Genomic DNA, 18,145 nt, shown 5'->3' with positions numbered 1-18,145 from the left:
GTTTGTGTTTAAAACAGATCCATTTAACGTTGGAACAAACTGAAACTCGAGGGAAAAAGTAAACTGTAAGAATGAAAATTAAAAAAAGCCAAGGGAGGACTATCATATGAAAAACTGAGACTAAAAATCAAAAACTTTAAGTAAAACGGAGAATAGCTCAAGAGGTGCAAAAAAGTGAACATCTAGCTTTGTCAAAGAGTAATAAACATAGAAAATTAAACTTTACTGTTCCAAACAACTATTTTACTGTTAGATTATTCACTTTAGTCTCATATTGTCACGTTTTAAAGCGAATGTTAAAGTTTCTACTTAGATCTAAACAGTAAACTCCACTGTCTTCTCATTGTCCTGAGACAAAACGGCAAACGTCGAAATGTCCTGTTTTTTTATAATATTTTTCAAGTTACGATCTCGAATATTTTCTGTCCCTTTGATTAATCTCCCCATTTTTATAAAAATAAGATGGCACATCTTACTTATTCGATCACGACAACGTATCTACAAAGAGAAAATTTGTGTATTGTCGAGAGTTTAACACTCCCGAGTGAGGGATAAATTCTCCATATGTTAACTCACCCTAGGTGGCCCAAACGACCAACACAACTCACAGTTTATCGCGATCAAAGCAAGTAATCTTTGACTACTGTTGTAAAGCTATACCTCGCATCTCGTATTCGCAGTTTCCGATTAACTGGTAATTGAACGCATCCCAATTGATACCCAATACCATGGGTTATAAAGTGGAATTGTCGCGTTCTCAGTTATCGATGATAAATAGGATGTAATTAACTGTACGCCTCCCACTGAATAAAATTCCAAAAATAAATCAACTCGCTCTTCGTCTGCATACTTATTTATCCAAGATGACTTCCATCGAATGCGTGGTCACGATCGCGTATTTTCTTTAGTTTTTCAAGTGGGTTGGTGGTAATCGGCAGCTTATTTAGAGGCTTGGAGAGTATTTGACTCGAGAGCTGTCACATCCTTTGGATTCTATTTAGATTTATTCGCCTTTTTTTTAGTGAATTATCTGCATAAATCATGAACGCGTCTCGAGGAAATATTTCAATTAAATTTAAACTAATGGAGCTGATGCATGGTGCACGCCATCACCCTCAAAATTGAATAGTCTCGTTTTGATACTCCGCACCTGGAACATATGGAAAGTCAACTTTCATAAACTCTGCAAAAGCAGCGCACTGGATGGCTTCACTTTATTGTCTTCTACGAACACGACTGACCCTAAACTCGACATGGTCATAAAATTTTAACAAAGATTTTGCCAGCTTGTGCGACATAAAATGATATTTATTTGTTGGATCAGCCCGGGGCCACACGTTTTGTCAAAGCTTCTTATTTAGAATCCGCGACTGTGCTTTTACTTTGTCTAACAACGAATTAAAACAGACAAGACAAACCCGTTCCAGAACACCTATAAATTTTCTGCTAACGAAGATTTGTCTCCAACCATTGAAACCAAACGCACATTTTTCTCTTTTCTACAAAACTCTGTCATAAATTACAATAAATTATCAAGAGTCAAATTCTCGGTATTCCGGTTCTGCTCATCCTCTACATTGAAACTGATAATGATAATTAATAATGCTAAGCTTTACGCTACATGAACAGTATCCGCGGTATAATTGAAAAGTTACATGTTCGCTTGAGATAATATTCTCGAATTATGTAAACAAAATTTAATCTGAAGCCTTATTACAAATTACTGCAATTATTCTTCGTTCGTGCAGCTCTCACGTTTGTTCATTACAAAGTAATTTTTATGAATGCTTAATTAAAATGTTCCCATCATTTTCATTACAAAAATTCCACCCGACAAATTGTGATAATCTCAAAATACGCGACGATCTTGTCTTTTTGAAACTCGATTCCGAATAGTGCGTGTCAGAGAGTGTGTATAGCCTGGTCTATAATATATTGCCACCACGTTGTTGGTTTCAGATTTCACACATTTTGAACAAACTTTGATAATTTACGATGAAAGCTCGGTTATTCATAGGCTATTTCTTCAAAACATGAGTTAAATCAACTTGGAAGGAATTTCCTCAACGTTTAGTTCGAGTATCGGATTTTATGACTTTTTTCTTCAGATTGAATTTTACTTTCGAATTAAACTGTACACTTTTCCTATGTTTTGCTTGTGGAAAAGTAATTTGCACCGAATGGACTAAGACGTAGTCCACTCCATTGCACTTTATAGCGGCGAATACCTAAGGCTTTATTGTTCAAAGTTTTATGGTCGTGTTTTATTGCAAGAGTTTGAATATCTTGTTCAGAAATGCTTGGTGCAAACGACGAATTAAGCACATTATGAGATGTTACTGACGGATTCCCACATACACATTTTTACTGCAAAAAGTTCAAAAAACCTTTCTCTTAAAACCTTGGCTTTTCAAGTATTTCTTTAATTGGCGTTTTTTTGTAACAACCTTCTTTACGACTGTGAGGATTACCGGCTTAATAACGCAATTAATTATCTAATATTCACTTTCATGAGATTCTATAAGTCGGATTTGTTTAAAAAAAACAAACATCGCGCCCTCACTTTCTGTCAGTAAATTGTCATGGTTTTGGTAATTTTAATTTTTCCCAAAAATGCGAGCGCAAAATTTGAAAAATAAAACAAAGAATTTTTTAAAATTACATATATTCACATAGCTGTAACTTACGAAATATAAAGTTCTGAACATATAGCACTACATATCTCGCCGCAGCAATAGCTACGGAAACCTACAACTATCTGAAAATAAAATAAAAATAAACTCGTTAAATCAAATAAAATTTATTCGATATACGTAAGTTAGTATACTTTGGGCAAAAAAAATAAATTTTTACATTTCAATAACCATAAATTAACACCAACCAAAATATAAAGAATAAACGCTCTTTATTGCTTGTAGCTGAGAAATACAGAGCGTTTATTAAAAAATCTGTACAATGAAGCTTAAAGAAGGATAATAAATAAAGAATCTGAGCACTTGCAAAAAAAGTACGTAAATGATTCAGAAAAGGATAACATACCACTTTCCGTTAAAAAATGTACCAAGCAAACTCAAATGAATGTAATGTAAAATAAAACGCTCGGTTTTCGGACTGATTTCGAACCAGTCCGTCGTTCAGCCAATAAGCTGCAATGCTACCTGTCACAAACCAATAATACCAATAGATACATTTTAGTATTACCAGCTTATAATATCTGAAAAATAAATAGTTTCATATAATGATAAAAGGGGTGGGGTAAGGCAATGAGATATGATTCTCGATAACCCTATGGCTATATTTATCACCTCGCGGCGTTTCGGGGACTGTATACTTTAAAGATCTGATTCTCCATACAAAGCTGTGGAGAAGGACATGTAGTCCAAAGCTCCAGGAACCGCTCCTGGGCCTTTGAATGGAGGCATGCGTTGGATACAGTATTCTGCTTGGTCTGGTGGAAGTTCCCTCCTCAGTTCATCAGGCAGAATGTATGGCTGCAAAATACCAGTTTACAACTTTGAATCCCAACATCTTCAACTCACCTTATCAGCAGCTAAGATGCGGAAGCTGTCAATAACTTGCTCGGCAGTGTCAGTATCTGTGCTTTCCCTGGTCATAAAATCTAAGAAAGCATCAAAGTGAACATAACCGCTGCTATTTGGATCAACCACTGCCAAGATTCTCTGGAAATCGATATCTCCTTGTCTGTCTTTTCCGATGGAGTAACCCAGAGAAACAAGACAAGATTTGAATTCTTCAGGGGTGAGACGACCAGTCCTGTTCTTGTCGAAGTGATTGAACGACGACCTAAATTCGTTAAGTTGCTGTTGTGTGATACCTTTCGAGTCGCGGGTGAGAATTTGGTTCTCGACTTCGTTGATGTTGCGATTGATGGATGTTAACAACTGCTCCCAACCCACGCGAAGAGTTTCCATTGTGTACTGCGTGTATCTATTCTCGAAGATCATGCTTTCCTGCACGGCTTGATTAATCTTCTCCAATTCTTCAATATGTGGCTTGTAAGCATAGACACCCTGTTCGTACTCCTTCAAACGATGCAATTGATCCTCCAAAGTACCATGGAGTCCCATACCGATCGCAGTGACAGCATCCAATTGACGCTCGATCCAGGGTCCAACAGCGTTGGCTTTCTCAGCAAATTGACGTCGAAGCATTTCGTTGTTTTGTTGCTTTCTGAGTTCTCCTTGCAAAGTGGCATCTCTCTGAGGCACCAATTGTCTAACTTCGCCCCACTTCCTGGTAAGGTCCTACAAGAAGAACATCGATTTTATGAAGATCTTTCGGCCATCAAGCAGACAAACAACCGACATTTTTACCTCAAGGTCACCACCAATTCCGTCCTTTTGCGTCAAGCAATCAACAAATTTTCAAATTACTTAAATCAGACGAGGCGCGAGGTGAAATGGGGTGCGAGGTTTCAGTGGCGCCACAGGAAGTCTAAAAGCTCGGGGAAGGGGTGAAAAGTACTCAAATATCGTAAATATCTTTTGATGACGAAAGATATGAACTCTATTGCATGTTAAATAGTCTGGTTTTCCCGGAAGTCGTGAATATTGTGCATGGCGTGCAAGAAGCATATGACAATTCAGTTAACTTTCAATGATATATTACTGCGAAAAATAACTAGGCGTCTCCGTTTGCCGTTATCGGTTTAATTAATTGAATTGCGAAGCCATTAAAAATGCAGGGATATTTGATATCGTCTCATTAAAAACCTATTAGATACGCCACTGAATTGCAAAATGAAAGATGAGATGAAGATGATTATAAACAGTTTCGCCATCGCTTACATGAGCAGTGAGAGTGGTGTACGGGTTCTGCAACCCTCCAGGTACTTGGTGTTGCTTAACAATAGCCTCAACTTCCCTCACGAGTCCGACAATGCTTTGGTACTCTTTATCGGCCTCTCCTAAAGTAGCCTATAAATATAATTATAAATAACCAATCTATATGTAAATCGTTCGAATTACTTTGAAGTGGGAGTGGGCGTCAATAAGTCCTTGAATTTCCTCGACTGTGTGTACAATGAAAATGTCAACAAGATCCTCCCGTGTTCCGTCCAACCAGTTATTAAATGGAGCGGCACGTTTCGCGAACTCCAAATGTAAAATATCGATCTTTTCGAGGATTCTCTCTGCTTCATCAAGAGCTTGACGACGGCGTTGCGTCAGAGCCCCCAATCTGTCCCACTGGTCGCAGATGCGTTGGCAACGAGCGTTGACACTCACACTGTCGTGGTACTCCAAAGTACTACAAAAAAAAACAGTAAGAGAAGTCACTAAAACAAAAAATAAACAAACTTGAGTTCTTGAGCAATGGCGGCGATTTGCTCAACACGATCTTGATGGGCGGCCAGGTCGGATTCGAACGCTTCATGTTTCTTCTTCAACGCTTTCAGTTCGTTAAGACGGCATTGTCGGAAATCTTGGCTTTGGAGCATTTCTTCCTTGCCGCGAGTCCATTCCTCATGAGCGTCTGCCTTATGTTTGAATTTCTGGGCCAAATGTTCAAGGCGTTCCAGACGCATCATTTCCGACAGTAGCCATTCTTCGAAGGTCTTTTCCGCGTTTTCGAGACCTTTCCAAGCGTTTGCGATGTCCTAGAAAGTGTTGGTTGGTACAACTCGATGGTAACGAAAGTGGGTACTTACAGAAACCATTTTTCCTTCAGTGGGCATGTAAGCAGGTCTGTTGGACAGACGCAGTTTGGTTTGTAAGGTGTTGAAGTTAGTTTCAAGCTTCGCCTTCTGTTCGACACGTGGAGGCTTATGTTTTCGTCGGTACGTACGGTATTCTTCTAGTTTCTTTTGTACTCCCGCTAAAGAATTGTCAGTTTGACGTGAAGCCAACCATGGCATGGTACGACGGATCCATTCCAAAAGCTACAACCTCGAGTTAGTTCTTGTTGGGAAAAGAATAAGTGGTAACTTACGTCACTGGCAAGACGTTCGTACTCTTCCATTAAACGTTCATTCTCTTGGTTGACTTTCAGTACTTTACAGATTCTGTTAGCGGCAGTTTCAGCCTGAAACACAACATTTTAATACAGGACTTCACAAGGTGTGATACAGTCCAAAACAAAAAAAACTGACTGTATCAAAAACTGAAAAAATATTAAAAGCGACAGGTTAAGATATTATTACATACATAATGAAATCACCTTTTGTGCACCTGAGAAGCAATGGTAGTAAGACGATACGTATGTCATGACTGCCCTTTCGTCCGGCATAGCGGTGTTCTGTAAATCTGCATGCAAACAAGTAAACCACATCATCACAAGAATACAGATTAGAAAAACAAAACAAAATAACAAAAAAAACGGGATTAGAAGTAAATCGCTCACTTAGTAAAGGCGTGAGTGTACTTATCGGTTAAAAATTGCTGCGAAATAACGATGTTAAAGAGTTGGGTTAATATTTGACACTTTCGTACAATCGATACCTGTTGGGCCCCTTGGAAAGCGTGATAATAACATGACACGTAGGTCATGATGGCACGCTCGTCGGGTTTAGGCGTGTTGATTAAATCTGGAATGTTTATGTTTTGAACATTTACATATCTAATCATTTCTGATTTTTGATTTTAGTAATAATGGAGTCTAATTCGTTCAATTCGGGCAAACACCGAACAACACGTGTGCGTTTTATTACTTAACATAAACTATAAATATAGCCGTTGTTTCCATTACCCGTAAAACTATTTAAACTATGGCGAACTACTAAGCAGCAGGATATTACTCTCTAATTACGTAAACACAAGAAAAATTAGTGTGCTAACGAGAGTTCCGCCTTTCTTTGTCTCATGTTTTTTTGACTCCATGACCCACGTCACGTTTAACAGCTCTTACCATCAGGATCCAACATCCTAGGAATGTCGAGATACTTCTCAGCGACATCAAAGGCAGTGTTAAGGTTCTCCAGAGGGTTATCTTTGGATAATTTGCTGTAGTCGATGAGATCAGGACGATGGCGATGAATAAGAGCACAGAAAGCCAAACCATCTTTGAAAGACAGATGGAAGTTCTGTACATTTACGTTCTTGTACGGTGCTGTCTTGCGCTGGCACCACAACAGCAAACCTTCTTTGGCTGTCATTTCTTCCACGGAAATGTCTTGGATAGCGAAACGAAGAATGATGGTCCAAATCATTCCGAGCGTCATTTTGAGATTACCGTCCACGATTTCTTCGGCACCGATCGAAACAAGCTTTACTCCTTTACTTGCGATGTAATCTAAGGCTTTGTTGACGTTGGCGATCTTGTGGAAACGCATTTTGCCACGGTCGGGCTTGGGCAGGGTTTCGCCGGAGATGACTTCGAGAAGAAGCATGAGCTTTAGGCCGTTGCGGAAATCTTCTTCGATGTTGTCGATGGCGGTTCCGGCCTTGCGCAGATGGCTGTTGCACCATGCTGTGAATGTCTGCAAATAGAAACAAATTATAGCCAATATAAAACAAATAGATTTATTTAACAGTTTGTTTGAGTATACATAAATATACCGTGCCGAAGATAAAAATAAATGCTCGGGCTTCTGGTGCTGCGGCAATTTTAATAAAAAATCATTCGCTTCTGTATACACTGAGCTCTACCCACACGTCTAGACCAACACAAAAAGAAAACGGTCAGTTTCTTCGGAACGCTCTTGAATTTGGATATTGGTAGTAAATGAATGTGCACATGTTTGCGCATTAGTCACTCCGTTGTATTTAATTAGTTACGTCCTAAGAACAGATTAGATTTGTACTTTTCCGTTGTACCTTATTCATTCTCGCTAAATAATAAATTATCTTGGCTGCATTCCAACCACGGTTGGAAGTCTCTTTGTGAATATTGAAATATGAATTCTAATTAAGTACTATTTAATTTGTAATCCCCAAGGAACGATCGTTAAAAATCAAAACAAACTTTAGTTGAATGAACAATTAGCAGCCGCTCCCCTGAACTGAGTATCTCAACTAGATGTATTCTTGGTTGCATCTCAATCACTCAAATTGTTTATTCTGAATACAGAACATTGCATTTATATCAATTCAAGTAATACACCGATGCGGTAACAAAATTTTAAACAAACAAATCAATTTATCGGTCCGATAATGTTATGTAAATATCTTGAGTGTCTTGAAATGCACATTTACACGGTTTTCTCCCTCGTTGAATAATGGAGTTTTTAGAATTTGTCACAACTTCCTGATTCAACATTGTGTAAACGAACTTGCACAAATGACGCTGCTTTCTGTGTTTCCGTAATAGGTTGTCACAATGAGACGTAAATAAATAACGAACTCTGTGTCCTTTTAAGGGAAAGCGATAAAAATCCAAACAGAACTCTCATTGAAGTGTAGCTACATCCCACTCGCTCTTGAGTGCTGCGTTTCAGTTTTAACGAGTCTTAAAGAAAAGTGAACGAGAAAATTCTCTTCTTCACAGTCCGTGGGCGTCGAAATCGTACCTTATAGATCACCGCAAAATTCTATAAAATCGGTTTATTGGCCGCATCTGACTCACAGAGAAATTATGCAAAACGGGCAATGCGCCAAATTATATATAAACCAAAAGCAAGGTCCGTAACGACACTACATGCTTATAACGCGATGTAATAATATCCTCTGGGCTAATTTGCCACAATACCATAACGTATGCAATCCAGTGGCGACTCGTCAGCGAGCGTCACGACTACATGGTGAATCAACACATTTTCGCGACGATAACGTTTCGAAAATGAAGGAGTCAAGGTTGCTAACTTTTCCAAGTACCCGCATTCCATAAATAATTTTAAGCGAACGAGATTGTCCATTTCCGTGGAAATGCAACGGTGTTCCGAAAATAGTCCAGATTTTTGGATTAAGAGGTGAACATTCTTGAATTAGACTCAAAACTCGTTAGCTGACGTCCTCATTATCACGAATCGGTGTCGCTTTTCGAAAAATTAATGTGAACAACAGCTGTCGCTGAGCCAAACGTTTCGACATTAGTTTTGCTACCAATGAATCAATTGGGAGCAATGAAGAGAATACTAATCGCGTGGGAAGTAATTAAAACTGCCACCAATGGCATGAGAAAGATGAAATTCCGAAGGATCCCGTTCCGCTCATATTAATTATTGGCACCAAATCTGGGTCTTCTATAATTAGCGGAACATTGTTTATTTTCATATCCATCAAAAATACGTGTTCTCGAAAAGTCACGCGAGTAAAATCCAGAAACGATTGTCGCGCTTCATTGCCGTTTCCAGCGAACAACAGCTGACACTGTGGAAGTAAACATATCTCTAAGGTTGAGGTTAATTACGCTTTCCACAGGTGAGTCAATCATTTCCGAAATACCAAAAGATTGCCACATTTCCCCGGCTCACTTTAGCAAGCATTATCATCGTGGAGTAGGTCAATAACACTCTCATCGTTCTCATAATTCGTAGGTTTTCTGTTATGACTGTGACATTCCGATTGAATTTTCCACTCGTTACAGCTCTTAATTGATCGACAGGAATTCGTGGTTGAATCAGACTGTTATTAGTCATTGTTGTTGAGACGAAAGTTTAAATCAACGTGCAACTGTCGGATCGGAGCACCATATGCAGTGTGCTTCTAAACGGTACATCAAACGTCCCCTTATATGGTTTGACTCATCAAGTTAAATACTCACGCTTCATTATTAAATAACCCGCATCACAAACTGGATCAATCAATTGAACTTTACCGTTTTCCAGTGTGCAAAATACATCAAACGAGTCAATCGTCAAAACACTCGCAACGGTTTTCCAGACCAAGAAAAATGCAAAGAACAATGGGGGGGCCTCCTACTCAGACTGTCAACAAGAATTTTTCAATATCGTGTAACTGTAGTCGATGAACTCCTGTTGACTTGAGTCACGACGGATGAAAGGAAGCTGAAATAGTGCGAATTTCCTGAGAATCCTCCGTGACCTTTTCAGAGGTCGTGTTCTCACCCATGATCATTTACGGTACAGTTCTTGTTATTTTTAATTAATAGCAAACTAGGAAAAAAGCGTCACTGTTTACATGTACCGAAATACCTCCAACCGTAATACCCATTAAAAGACAATAAAAGGTATCGCTAGAATAATAAGTGAGCTACTTTCGTCACAAGGACGCCACAAAAACAATTTGCAAGGAACAACAAAACAATTCCAGCCAGTTTCGTTCCGATTAGACACAAAATTGGCGAGGTCACAGCAATAAACGAAGCAACAAAATAGCGCAAATTGATTTATTTAAGCGTTACGATTTATTTAGAGGCGTTCCCATAAGTGACTTTCTAATACTGCTTTCCATAATGACCAAGGTTACATTATGTAACTCGTTACAATTCTATTCTTTAAATTTCTGAGCGCCACACCACTGATTCTAGACGCCCACGACGCGCTGAAAAAATCACACGCATCCCATTTATTTGCAGATGTGTCGGTGGCTGTAAAAATAACGTTGCAAAATCTGTTTTCATTTGCTCCAGTTGAGTAGCAAAAATGCATTCCTCGAGCTTGAAAGTGAATGATCGTCTTTCAAAAATAACTGTTTGCTGTTTTATTTAGTTTTTGCGTTGACTATTTATAACATTCTTGGATATTAATTAACTCTTAAGCACCTGAAGACCTACTTTCCCAAATGAAAAATCGAAGTGAATTATTGTTAACAGGATTTGCAGCGGTATGTTATCAGCGATAAATCATAAAAATGTGCCATGAGTGCACGATAAAAATCCGTGGTACTTAAAATACAAATAACTTTCTAATGTCTTTGAACAAGTCTCTAAAGAAATTAAAATAAGTGCAAGTAGACGCCTTTTGAATATTTATCAAAGCCAGTTTGTGAAGAATTTACAAGCTGGCTTCGTCTTCTGGGACAAACTGTTCATTCTAATTGCAAACAGAACAAATCCTTCAGCCCACATCTCATTAGAGAAATTTCATTACCTGTTTTAATGGACATTCATTCATAATTAAATTTAAACCTAGTTTAGTTCAGGAACAGGAAATTCCACACACAAATATCTTTTTCCTGTATTGACAGAATCACATAATCCTATTGGCATAAAACTGATTAGGTATGTATCCAAATTATTTATGTACTTTCCATCAAATATCCACAAATAGTGAATATTAATCCAAATTCTATTTGTGAACTAAAAGGGGCCGATGACCATGATGTGAATCAAAATATCATTTTGGAGACACTGATTCAGCTTCTAAATAAAAAGCTCTAATTCAAAGTTAATTCAGATTTGGAGCATTGTTGATGGTGTTTATAAAACCTAAAAGATATGCCCCATAAATTATTAAAATGGAATTTTTAATACATGTTCACCGACACTCTGGAATTCGAAAAATGTTGGCAGATCTATTTGCTATATCGAAGCGGTTTTTTGACAGAATGGGGTTAAATACGTAGAGATATGCAAAAATGACAGAGATGACAAAAATCCACTGAAAATGTGTGAACGAAACTGGTGTTGAAATCTAAAGTCATGTCATTTCTTTTTAGATGAAATCTGGGAAAACTCTAGTTCTAGTTCTAGTTCAAGGACGACTGCAAAACGTCAGATTTTAAGAATAATCAGAAAACAAATTCTGATTTTTTTTAGAGATAAAATACCACGTCATATAAAATTGTATCATAAATTATTTTTATAAAATTCATAGCGTCTTGATTACACCGATATCCATATCTATACTTATCGCAATAGTAACAATGCACCACGACATGAAAATTTAATATTTTGAGCGTCAGCACACTTTTATTTTTAGGTATATATTTTTTTATGCATAAATACACGAACAATATTAATCTTTTTGGCAAATATTTCGTGTAACTCTGTAGTCATTTTAAACTGTCAGGGGATTCAGAGCCTACTCGAAGGCCATTTTGAGTAATAATAAAAATTAATATACCTATAGCAGAAAAACACCAGAGACTTTTTAAATTAGATAGGTCATGTTCACGTTAAGTTGGCAATACTGTGACAGCACTTGCGTAAAATTGACACCATCACCACCAACCACCTTTTGAATCATTGTAACTTTGAGATCACTTATTAAAATGACGAATTAATTTGACTTTTTGAAAATATAATGTATTTACAGTTTCTCTAATTAGAGTAGGTCATGATTTCAATTTTCAATGTTGGCACCACCTTCAGTTGGCACTTAAACCACCAATAAGTTGAGCAATGAGTACTACACATCGTCAACTTCTAGCTTAAAATTTGTTAGTCATAACTTGTTCTAGTTCTCATTTTAATTCAATGTGTAACTGAGGCATAAATTCTGCAGATTGTAAGACTGACTTTAATGCCATATTGCATGAAAGTCAGATCAGAATCGGTGAAATTCATGCCACCTGTCATACATTGTTGTTACACGAGTATATCAAGCACAGACAGACGTTCAGGTTGTCGCAGGCGTCTCAGAATAAACATTTTGATCCTTTAAAAGTCTTGTTAAGATAACGATTACGCGATATTTGTTTATGGACCTCACTCAATAAAAACCATAAACATTACGTAAATATTTTTTAGGCAGTCAGAAATCTGTAAAAAGGTTAGATGAAATTACACTTTATGATACACAATTGCTACTTTCATCTGATAGCATTGCCTCAACTTTCCACGAAAAAGCATCCCGCGAGAAAGTTGGTGTTATCGTCGCGTGGGGCAATCTCCAGTAGTAAAATTTTACAATTTCTTAGATTGTTAGGATTAAGAAAAACGTGACTCCGTGTCTGCTAATGATAATTTGTATCTATCATGAAATAGAACAACGGCTTGTTTGACTTGGTTCCAATAACAATATGTTTTGAAACGGTCGTTCCAAAATAAATTTTCGTGTCTCGAAATAAAAAAAGTCCAGTCTCTCCAAATGATATCACCCCCACTGAGACATGTGGTTCCTAGTTCTTTGTGAAGATGGTAAAACATGTGTTGAAATTGTTTTCTTAATGGTTTCATACACACCTTCGGAGAGCTCGACGTGCCTAATAAAAAATGTAATTGAAGTAAATTTAGATTATCTCGAAGAAGCACGTGGGTGTTGTTTAAAATAGAGTCTAGCTGGCGACGCCGACGCTTTTTCATCGTTATTCCGAAGGCGTCGTTGACGCCGTCTTCACTGACCAAGATGGCTTACTGAACATTAGCTCAATATAAATCTGATTTATTGTCGACACATCGGGAAATGGTTTCGTGTTACTGAATATGAACCACGAGCCAATGTCCCATGAGTTGAAGAGACTGAATATCGCCCACTTCTTGTACAAGAGCAGTCGTGGTCTGTTGTTTACGGCGGGTTTCCGCGGTGTTTACGGTATTGAGTTCGGTCCTGGAGTGTCCGAAACCATTTTTGGTAACGACGTCGGGAAATCCGACGCCTAATCACCTCTCTCACTCCCACCTATCCGGGCGTCGTCATCTGTCTTTCGCAGGCGTCCCTGTGCGCAGTTGCCAACCCGATCTTTTTGAAAAGTGCTTTCGCGAACATATCAGGGTTGGATTAAGGGGTTGTTTGGGACGCCGGTCCCCGGGACGTGGCCTGAATGACTTCATTCATGGATTGTGTTTCACAATTTCGGTCTAATTTCGCGAGCAGCTGACTGTAGTATTTCTCGTACGGCATTACATCACGGCTAGGGCTACAGCGCCAAAAATAGTTGTCGAGATAAGGTTACGTTTCGGGCGTTTTTTGAGGTTAGGTCCGAGGGTGGACACCCCAAAGGCACTCACCTTTTTCTGCTGTTTCTCCCAAGCCGGGTCGAGGAGACCCTCGCGCTCCCATTCCTCTTCTTGTTCCATGTAGCCGTCGGAAAACTGGTCGACGTTATTGTAACCGTCGCTATTGATCATTCTAACAAATGCACACTTTTTCTGCTATACTAAATGGTTTCGTTTTACAATGTTCGTTCGACAGATGTAATTCAGTCGTGCAAAAGCACACGACCTGACGCGCACTTTACCCCACTAGCCCGAGCCCGACTGCAGCTTGCCAGTTGCTTGTCTGTCCGTTAGCGCAAACTCTGAGGGGACTTGAAATAGTAGCAGGGAATATCTCAACAGAGCGGACGAACCGGACTATCCCAATAGCCTTTACCACGATATCAAAAGAATTTCAGTTCCGCAGGAAAGACTTCTTCAATCTTCATCGACATCAAGCGCTTTCATCACAGAGAATCTTTTAAAAACAAGCACCAAAAATACAACAAATTTGACTGGATATGATATCAAAGTTTTCAAAATGACAGTTTTGACATCTCAAAAAAACTCGAAAATCAAAGAACTGTTTTGTACTAAAATGAAAGAAAAATTGCAATTATGTTCTGATGGGCGCCACTGTGGTACTAAATTTGGTCTCACACTTAGAAAGACGTTAATTTTACAAATTTCCAAAAAGTCAGGGCCGGCTTAAGGTGAGCTGGAGCAGTGGCGGCTCGTCATCAGCTTTCCCTTTTTAAACACCATTCCGAAATTTCGACTTTTAATCTTCAAATCATCCTCTTTAATTCAACAAGAAACTCGTTTTTAATGACTCATCCCCTTAACACCTGGCACGTTCCTCGTACGTGCTGGAATTTACGCAAACTTGTAAAGGGTGCACGACAAGTTTTTTTTGCCTTACCCAACTTCCGGTAATAACTTGTTTTGTTTTGATCAAATAAATGGCCTTCCTAGTGAAAAAACGTGGGAACCAAACAACTTTCACTTTTTAAATGCAATTGGAGAGCCGGTTCTGACGTCAGTGCGTTCCAATGGTATTAATTTCGAGTACAACTGCTGGCAACTCGAGCAATTATTGTGAGGTGTTTATACTAATTTTTGGAATTCAAATTTTGAATTTGGAAATTTTGAATTTTTGGAGCACGGGAAGAAGTTTGCACTGTGTTATCGTTGCTATTACTTATTAGTCAGTTGTGTAGAAATAAAGTGAAGTGGTGCTCATATCTGTGCACATATTTGTTTAGTGTTTACAAGAAACACGAGATCTTCTCTGATAAGTTGATAAAAAGATGACAGGCAAAGGCGTACTGTGTGTTTATCGGACAGATATCAGTGACAAACTGCATTTGATTTCCTAAAATTAATAACTTGGCAAACAAGTCGACTCCGAATTTTGAAATCTATTGGTAGCTCTGCTTGTCATATCTTTGATAGTTTTAACGCGGTTTATCGTGAAAATAAATGTTGCTAACGTCCAGTTACTTAATACATATTTCACACTAAATTCGAACAATCGGTGACATGACACCACATAATTATTTCGTAACGGCAGTTTAAATTACTTTTTGTTTCTGACCACACCATACCAAAATTGAGCAATCATAACTCATACATTTCACAAATCATCGGTAAGTACCAGTGAACAATGGGTAACAAAATCCCAACCCATTCACTAATCAAGAATTCACGCCGCATTATTTGCACTGCTTTTACTGATAAGTGCATAAATGTTTGCACATGAAATTGTCGCTAATTACCTATAATTAATTAGTACGGCACCGTTATCAAGACTTCGGAACTCCTTCACGTTGTACAAAAAATTGTAAATAATGATAGAAATAATGATAGAAATAACAATAATATAAACATCTTCACGCTGTATTGTTTTATGAGAACTTTTCATAATAATAATTCTATGTTAACTAAAACCGAAAGATTACATCGGTGCTAAATGCAGAAAGATATGTCTAAAAAGATGGCTCATTACAATTACAATTGTGCATTGTAATCAGTCAAAAATTGTTGTTAATGTGGGTTTAATAAAAAAAAAAGTTACGAGGTCCCACCGAGATTTGAACTCGGATCGCTGGATTCAAAGTCCAGAGTGCTAACCATTACACCATGGGACCTTGATGAACATTCGATCTCCACAATGCATTATTACTCAATCGGAGATGTAAATATAAAATTTGTTATTTTGATATAAATTTACATTTTAAATAAATTCAATTAAATATACGCTTTGACTGCGTCATTTCCATGTTGTTTTTGACGTACGCAACTGTAAAGTGAACGAGTTTTGAACCAGAAAATTAATACTGTAGAAAAAATATTTGGATAACAGCACTTGCATCATCTCTACCAAACCTGTCAAAAATAACACTGCAATTAGTAATAAAACGCACGGCTATGTCTCACCCAAATTTATTAATCACGGAAAAACACTTAAACCTAGAGAGCTACAGAAAAACGTTAGAGTGCACACTCAAAAACGATAATTTTGCTACTATTTTTAGCTCAAAAGGACAATAATGACTACACACATTAGTCCCATGGAAACCAAAGAACTTTGCGCTGGATTTATTAATGACTTCGATAATGCGGCCCTCGCTGAGGAGCCACTTTTTTCATTGCAACCTTCGCACCTGCAAAATCGCTCAAGTACAACTTCGGCTTATACTTTTTCTTTTCAATCCTTTTAACGCTCTCCTTCCCATATCTTGAAAACAAAGACTCCAAAATATGATAAACAATCTCAATAACACTCATAATCGAACCACCCAAACACAGTCCGATTAAACCGCCAACAGAAGCTAAAATCTGAAGTCAAATATTGACAAGCTTCTCAGTTTTTACCAAGAATGAGTTCCCACGTTATGAACACACTTCGCAAAAGTTTGGTGCAGGAAACGTGCCCAAAGTACACACGAAGGATGCTACGGTTGGCTGGTGTATCAAGATCATCTGATCTGCAAAAACTTTGTTAACTAAAATTTGTTGAAGGGACTTCAGTTACTGTCTTAAATGTTCCTGGTCGAGTTGGTATGAATAAGAGATTTCGTTACACTGGGGGTAACATTGACAATGTTGCGAATCACTTTCAGCTTTGTAGACAGCGTTCCCTAAATTAAAACAGTTAGGTCACAGAACAATCAAAGAGAGTTGCACTAACCAGTGATGAAATTACTTGAAGATCGAGGATTCTTCAGTAGGTGACTGTTCCGAGTAATGCAGGCCATGTCTGAAAAACTGCAGTATCGTGGTCTTCCTACAAAAAGAGTTTTATAAGTAGTCTCATTCGGCCAAACTCACTTTTTACTGCATAGTAATAGTAAGGTATACAATGACAATATGTTTGAATAAGTTTAGCTTTACATCGATTCATGCAAGTAGAGTAGCTGTAGCGAGAAGCCCAGTGCATGGTAACTTCTTCGGAAAAAACGCAACCTCTTGTTTCTCTATCAATTGTTTTCACACTATTGCCGCTTTCGGTAATTTCAGGTTTAACAGACAACGACACATCATTTCCAGATCGAATGGTAGAACTATAAGTGGACATGTCCGGGTAATGAATGTTTTCATGAACGGACACCTGAAACTTTCCCTCAAAAAATAATACCAATACAAGAACTTACCTCAATTCCCATGCTGTGTTTCAACGGAGAGACATACTGTTCCTCCTGGACGTTCAGGTGAAGGTATAACCCATAGGAACGACCAACTCCGCGTACGAAGATTTCATCGGAAAAAGAACTAATTTTTTTAGTATACTTGATCAAAAAATCAAAAAACGACTTACTTCGTTCTTCTGTAATTGAAGCTACAGCAGAAGCCATTACTTGTTTTGACTTGCTGGAATGCCTGACTACAGTTTGTTTCTTGATTGTTCCAGTAACAATCCGAGATCATTTCGTCGCATGGATGTGCCAACTCCGACATCAATTTTTCACTGTTGTAGCCCGCACGCTCCAGTGCCCTGACAATGGGGTAGTGTTCAGCCCAGTTCGTTTCTTTCTCCATTTGCTGACTCAACACTAGTTGTGATAAATTCGAAAAGAAATTATCAATAGCGTTCGAATTATAATTGTCTTTCAGCCTAAAACATTCAGTTGCCGTAACCACCACAATTGTTAACACTTACAAATCTCTGAACTTCTTGGTGTTGTCTTTGTAGACAACATTGAAGTTACAGATCGTAACAGCAGGAAAAGGCACTTCCCATGCCGGAAACGCGGTGGTTAATATAGTCGTGGTAATTCTATTGGAATAATAAGCTCGGAATTGGGAATGAGTCAAAAATAAGCAAAGACAGGTGCAAACCAAGCACACAAATCCCCAGAAATAAGATTTAAATTTTGAGGATGATGGGTCTGTTATAAATCGGAAACCATGCAAATTGGTTTCGTTGAAA

At 38.1% G+C, this 18,145-nt stretch overlaps 2 protein-coding genes and 1 non-coding gene across 5 annotated transcripts; all 3 read right to left on the bottom strand.

Annotated features, from left to right (window-relative positions):
- Window positions 1-3,274: 3,274 nt before the first annotated feature.
- On the bottom strand, window positions 3,275-14,044 carry Actn (alpha actinin). 3 transcript variants are annotated; one of them, XM_088042808.1, is made up of 11 exons: window positions 13,747-14,044; window positions 6,865-7,435; window positions 6,450-6,544; window positions 6,178-6,255; window positions 5,950-6,042; window positions 5,669-5,899; window positions 5,319-5,617; window positions 4,989-5,268; window positions 4,809-4,937; window positions 3,540-4,265; window positions 3,275-3,491 (listed from the first exon to the last, which is right to left on the bottom strand). In XM_088042808.1, the coding sequence occupies exons 1-11, from the start codon at window positions 13,864-13,866 to the stop codon at window positions 3,333-3,335; spliced, it is 2,781 nt and encodes a 926-aa protein (XP_087898934.1). In that variant the 5' UTR covers window positions 13,867-14,044; the 3' UTR covers window positions 3,275-3,332. The 3 variants fall into 3 exon arrangements, with proteins under 3 accessions (XP_087898934.1, XP_087898933.1, XP_087898932.1); XM_088042807.1 differs by lacking the exon at window positions 6,450-6,544 and having other exon boundaries at window positions 6,178-6,263; XM_088042806.1 differs by lacking the exon at window positions 6,178-6,255 and having other exon boundaries at window positions 6,459-6,544; window positions 13,747-14,043.
- Window positions 14,045-15,791: 1,747 nt separating this feature from the next.
- Window positions 15,792-15,863, bottom strand: TRNAQ-UUG (transfer RNA glutamine (anticodon UUG)). Its single transcript has one exon. It is a non-coding gene; the product is annotated as a tRNA-Gln (tRNA).
- Window positions 15,864-16,246: 383 nt separating this feature from the next.
- Window positions 16,247-17,673, bottom strand: LOC148169829 (sodium channel protein Nach-like). The gene is made up of 8 exons (XM_088044232.1): window positions 17,534-17,673; window positions 17,370-17,487; window positions 17,047-17,326; window positions 16,907-17,002; window positions 16,751-16,856; window positions 16,591-16,703; window positions 16,380-16,547; window positions 16,247-16,308 (listed from the first exon to the last, which is right to left on the bottom strand). The coding sequence occupies exons 1-8, from the start codon at window positions 17,671-17,673 to the stop codon at window positions 16,247-16,249; spliced, it is 1,083 nt and encodes a 360-aa protein (XP_087900358.1).
- Window positions 17,674-18,145: the final 472 nt, after the last annotated feature.

Source organism: Gnatocerus cornutus, chromosome 8 (assembly GCF_029298725.1).
Source record: "Gnatocerus cornutus isolate USDA-ARS CGAHR chromosome 8, icGnaCorn1.1, whole genome shotgun sequence".
NCBI classification, from domain to species: domain Eukaryota; kingdom Metazoa; phylum Arthropoda; class Insecta; order Coleoptera; family Tenebrionidae; genus Gnatocerus; species Gnatocerus cornutus.
This window is presented reverse-complemented; position numbering and strand designations above follow the sequence as displayed.

What these genes read in the sequence shown, in the direction of transcription:
- Actn (XM_088042808.1), bottom strand. Translation starts at nt 13,866, where the DNA reads ATGATCAATAGCGACGGTTACAATAACGTCGACCAGTTTTCCGACGGC. An exon ending in ACGCCCACTCCCACTTCAAA is followed by an intron (nt 4,938 to 4,988) that starts GTAATTCGAACG and finishes TTATATTTATAG; the next exon opens with GCTACTTTAGGAGAGGCCGA. An exon ending in ACACCACTCTCACTGCTCAT is followed by an intron (nt 4,266 to 4,808) that starts GTAAGCGATGGC and finishes TTCTTCTTGTAG; the next exon opens with GACCTTACCAGGAAGTGGGG.
- LOC148169829 (XM_088044232.1), bottom strand. Translation starts at nt 17,673, where the DNA reads ATGTCGGAGTTGGCACATCCATGCGACGAAATGATCTCGGATTGTTAC. An exon ending in CTATTACTATGCAGTAAAAA is followed by an intron (nt 17,003 to 17,046) that starts GTGAGTTTGGCC and finishes CTCTTTTTGTAG; the next exon opens with GAAGACCACGATACTGCAGT. An exon ending in GTACTTGAGCGATTTTGCAG is followed by an intron (nt 16,309 to 16,379) that starts GTGCGAAGGTTG and finishes TAATAAATCCAG; the next exon opens with CGCAAAGTTCTTTGGTTTCC.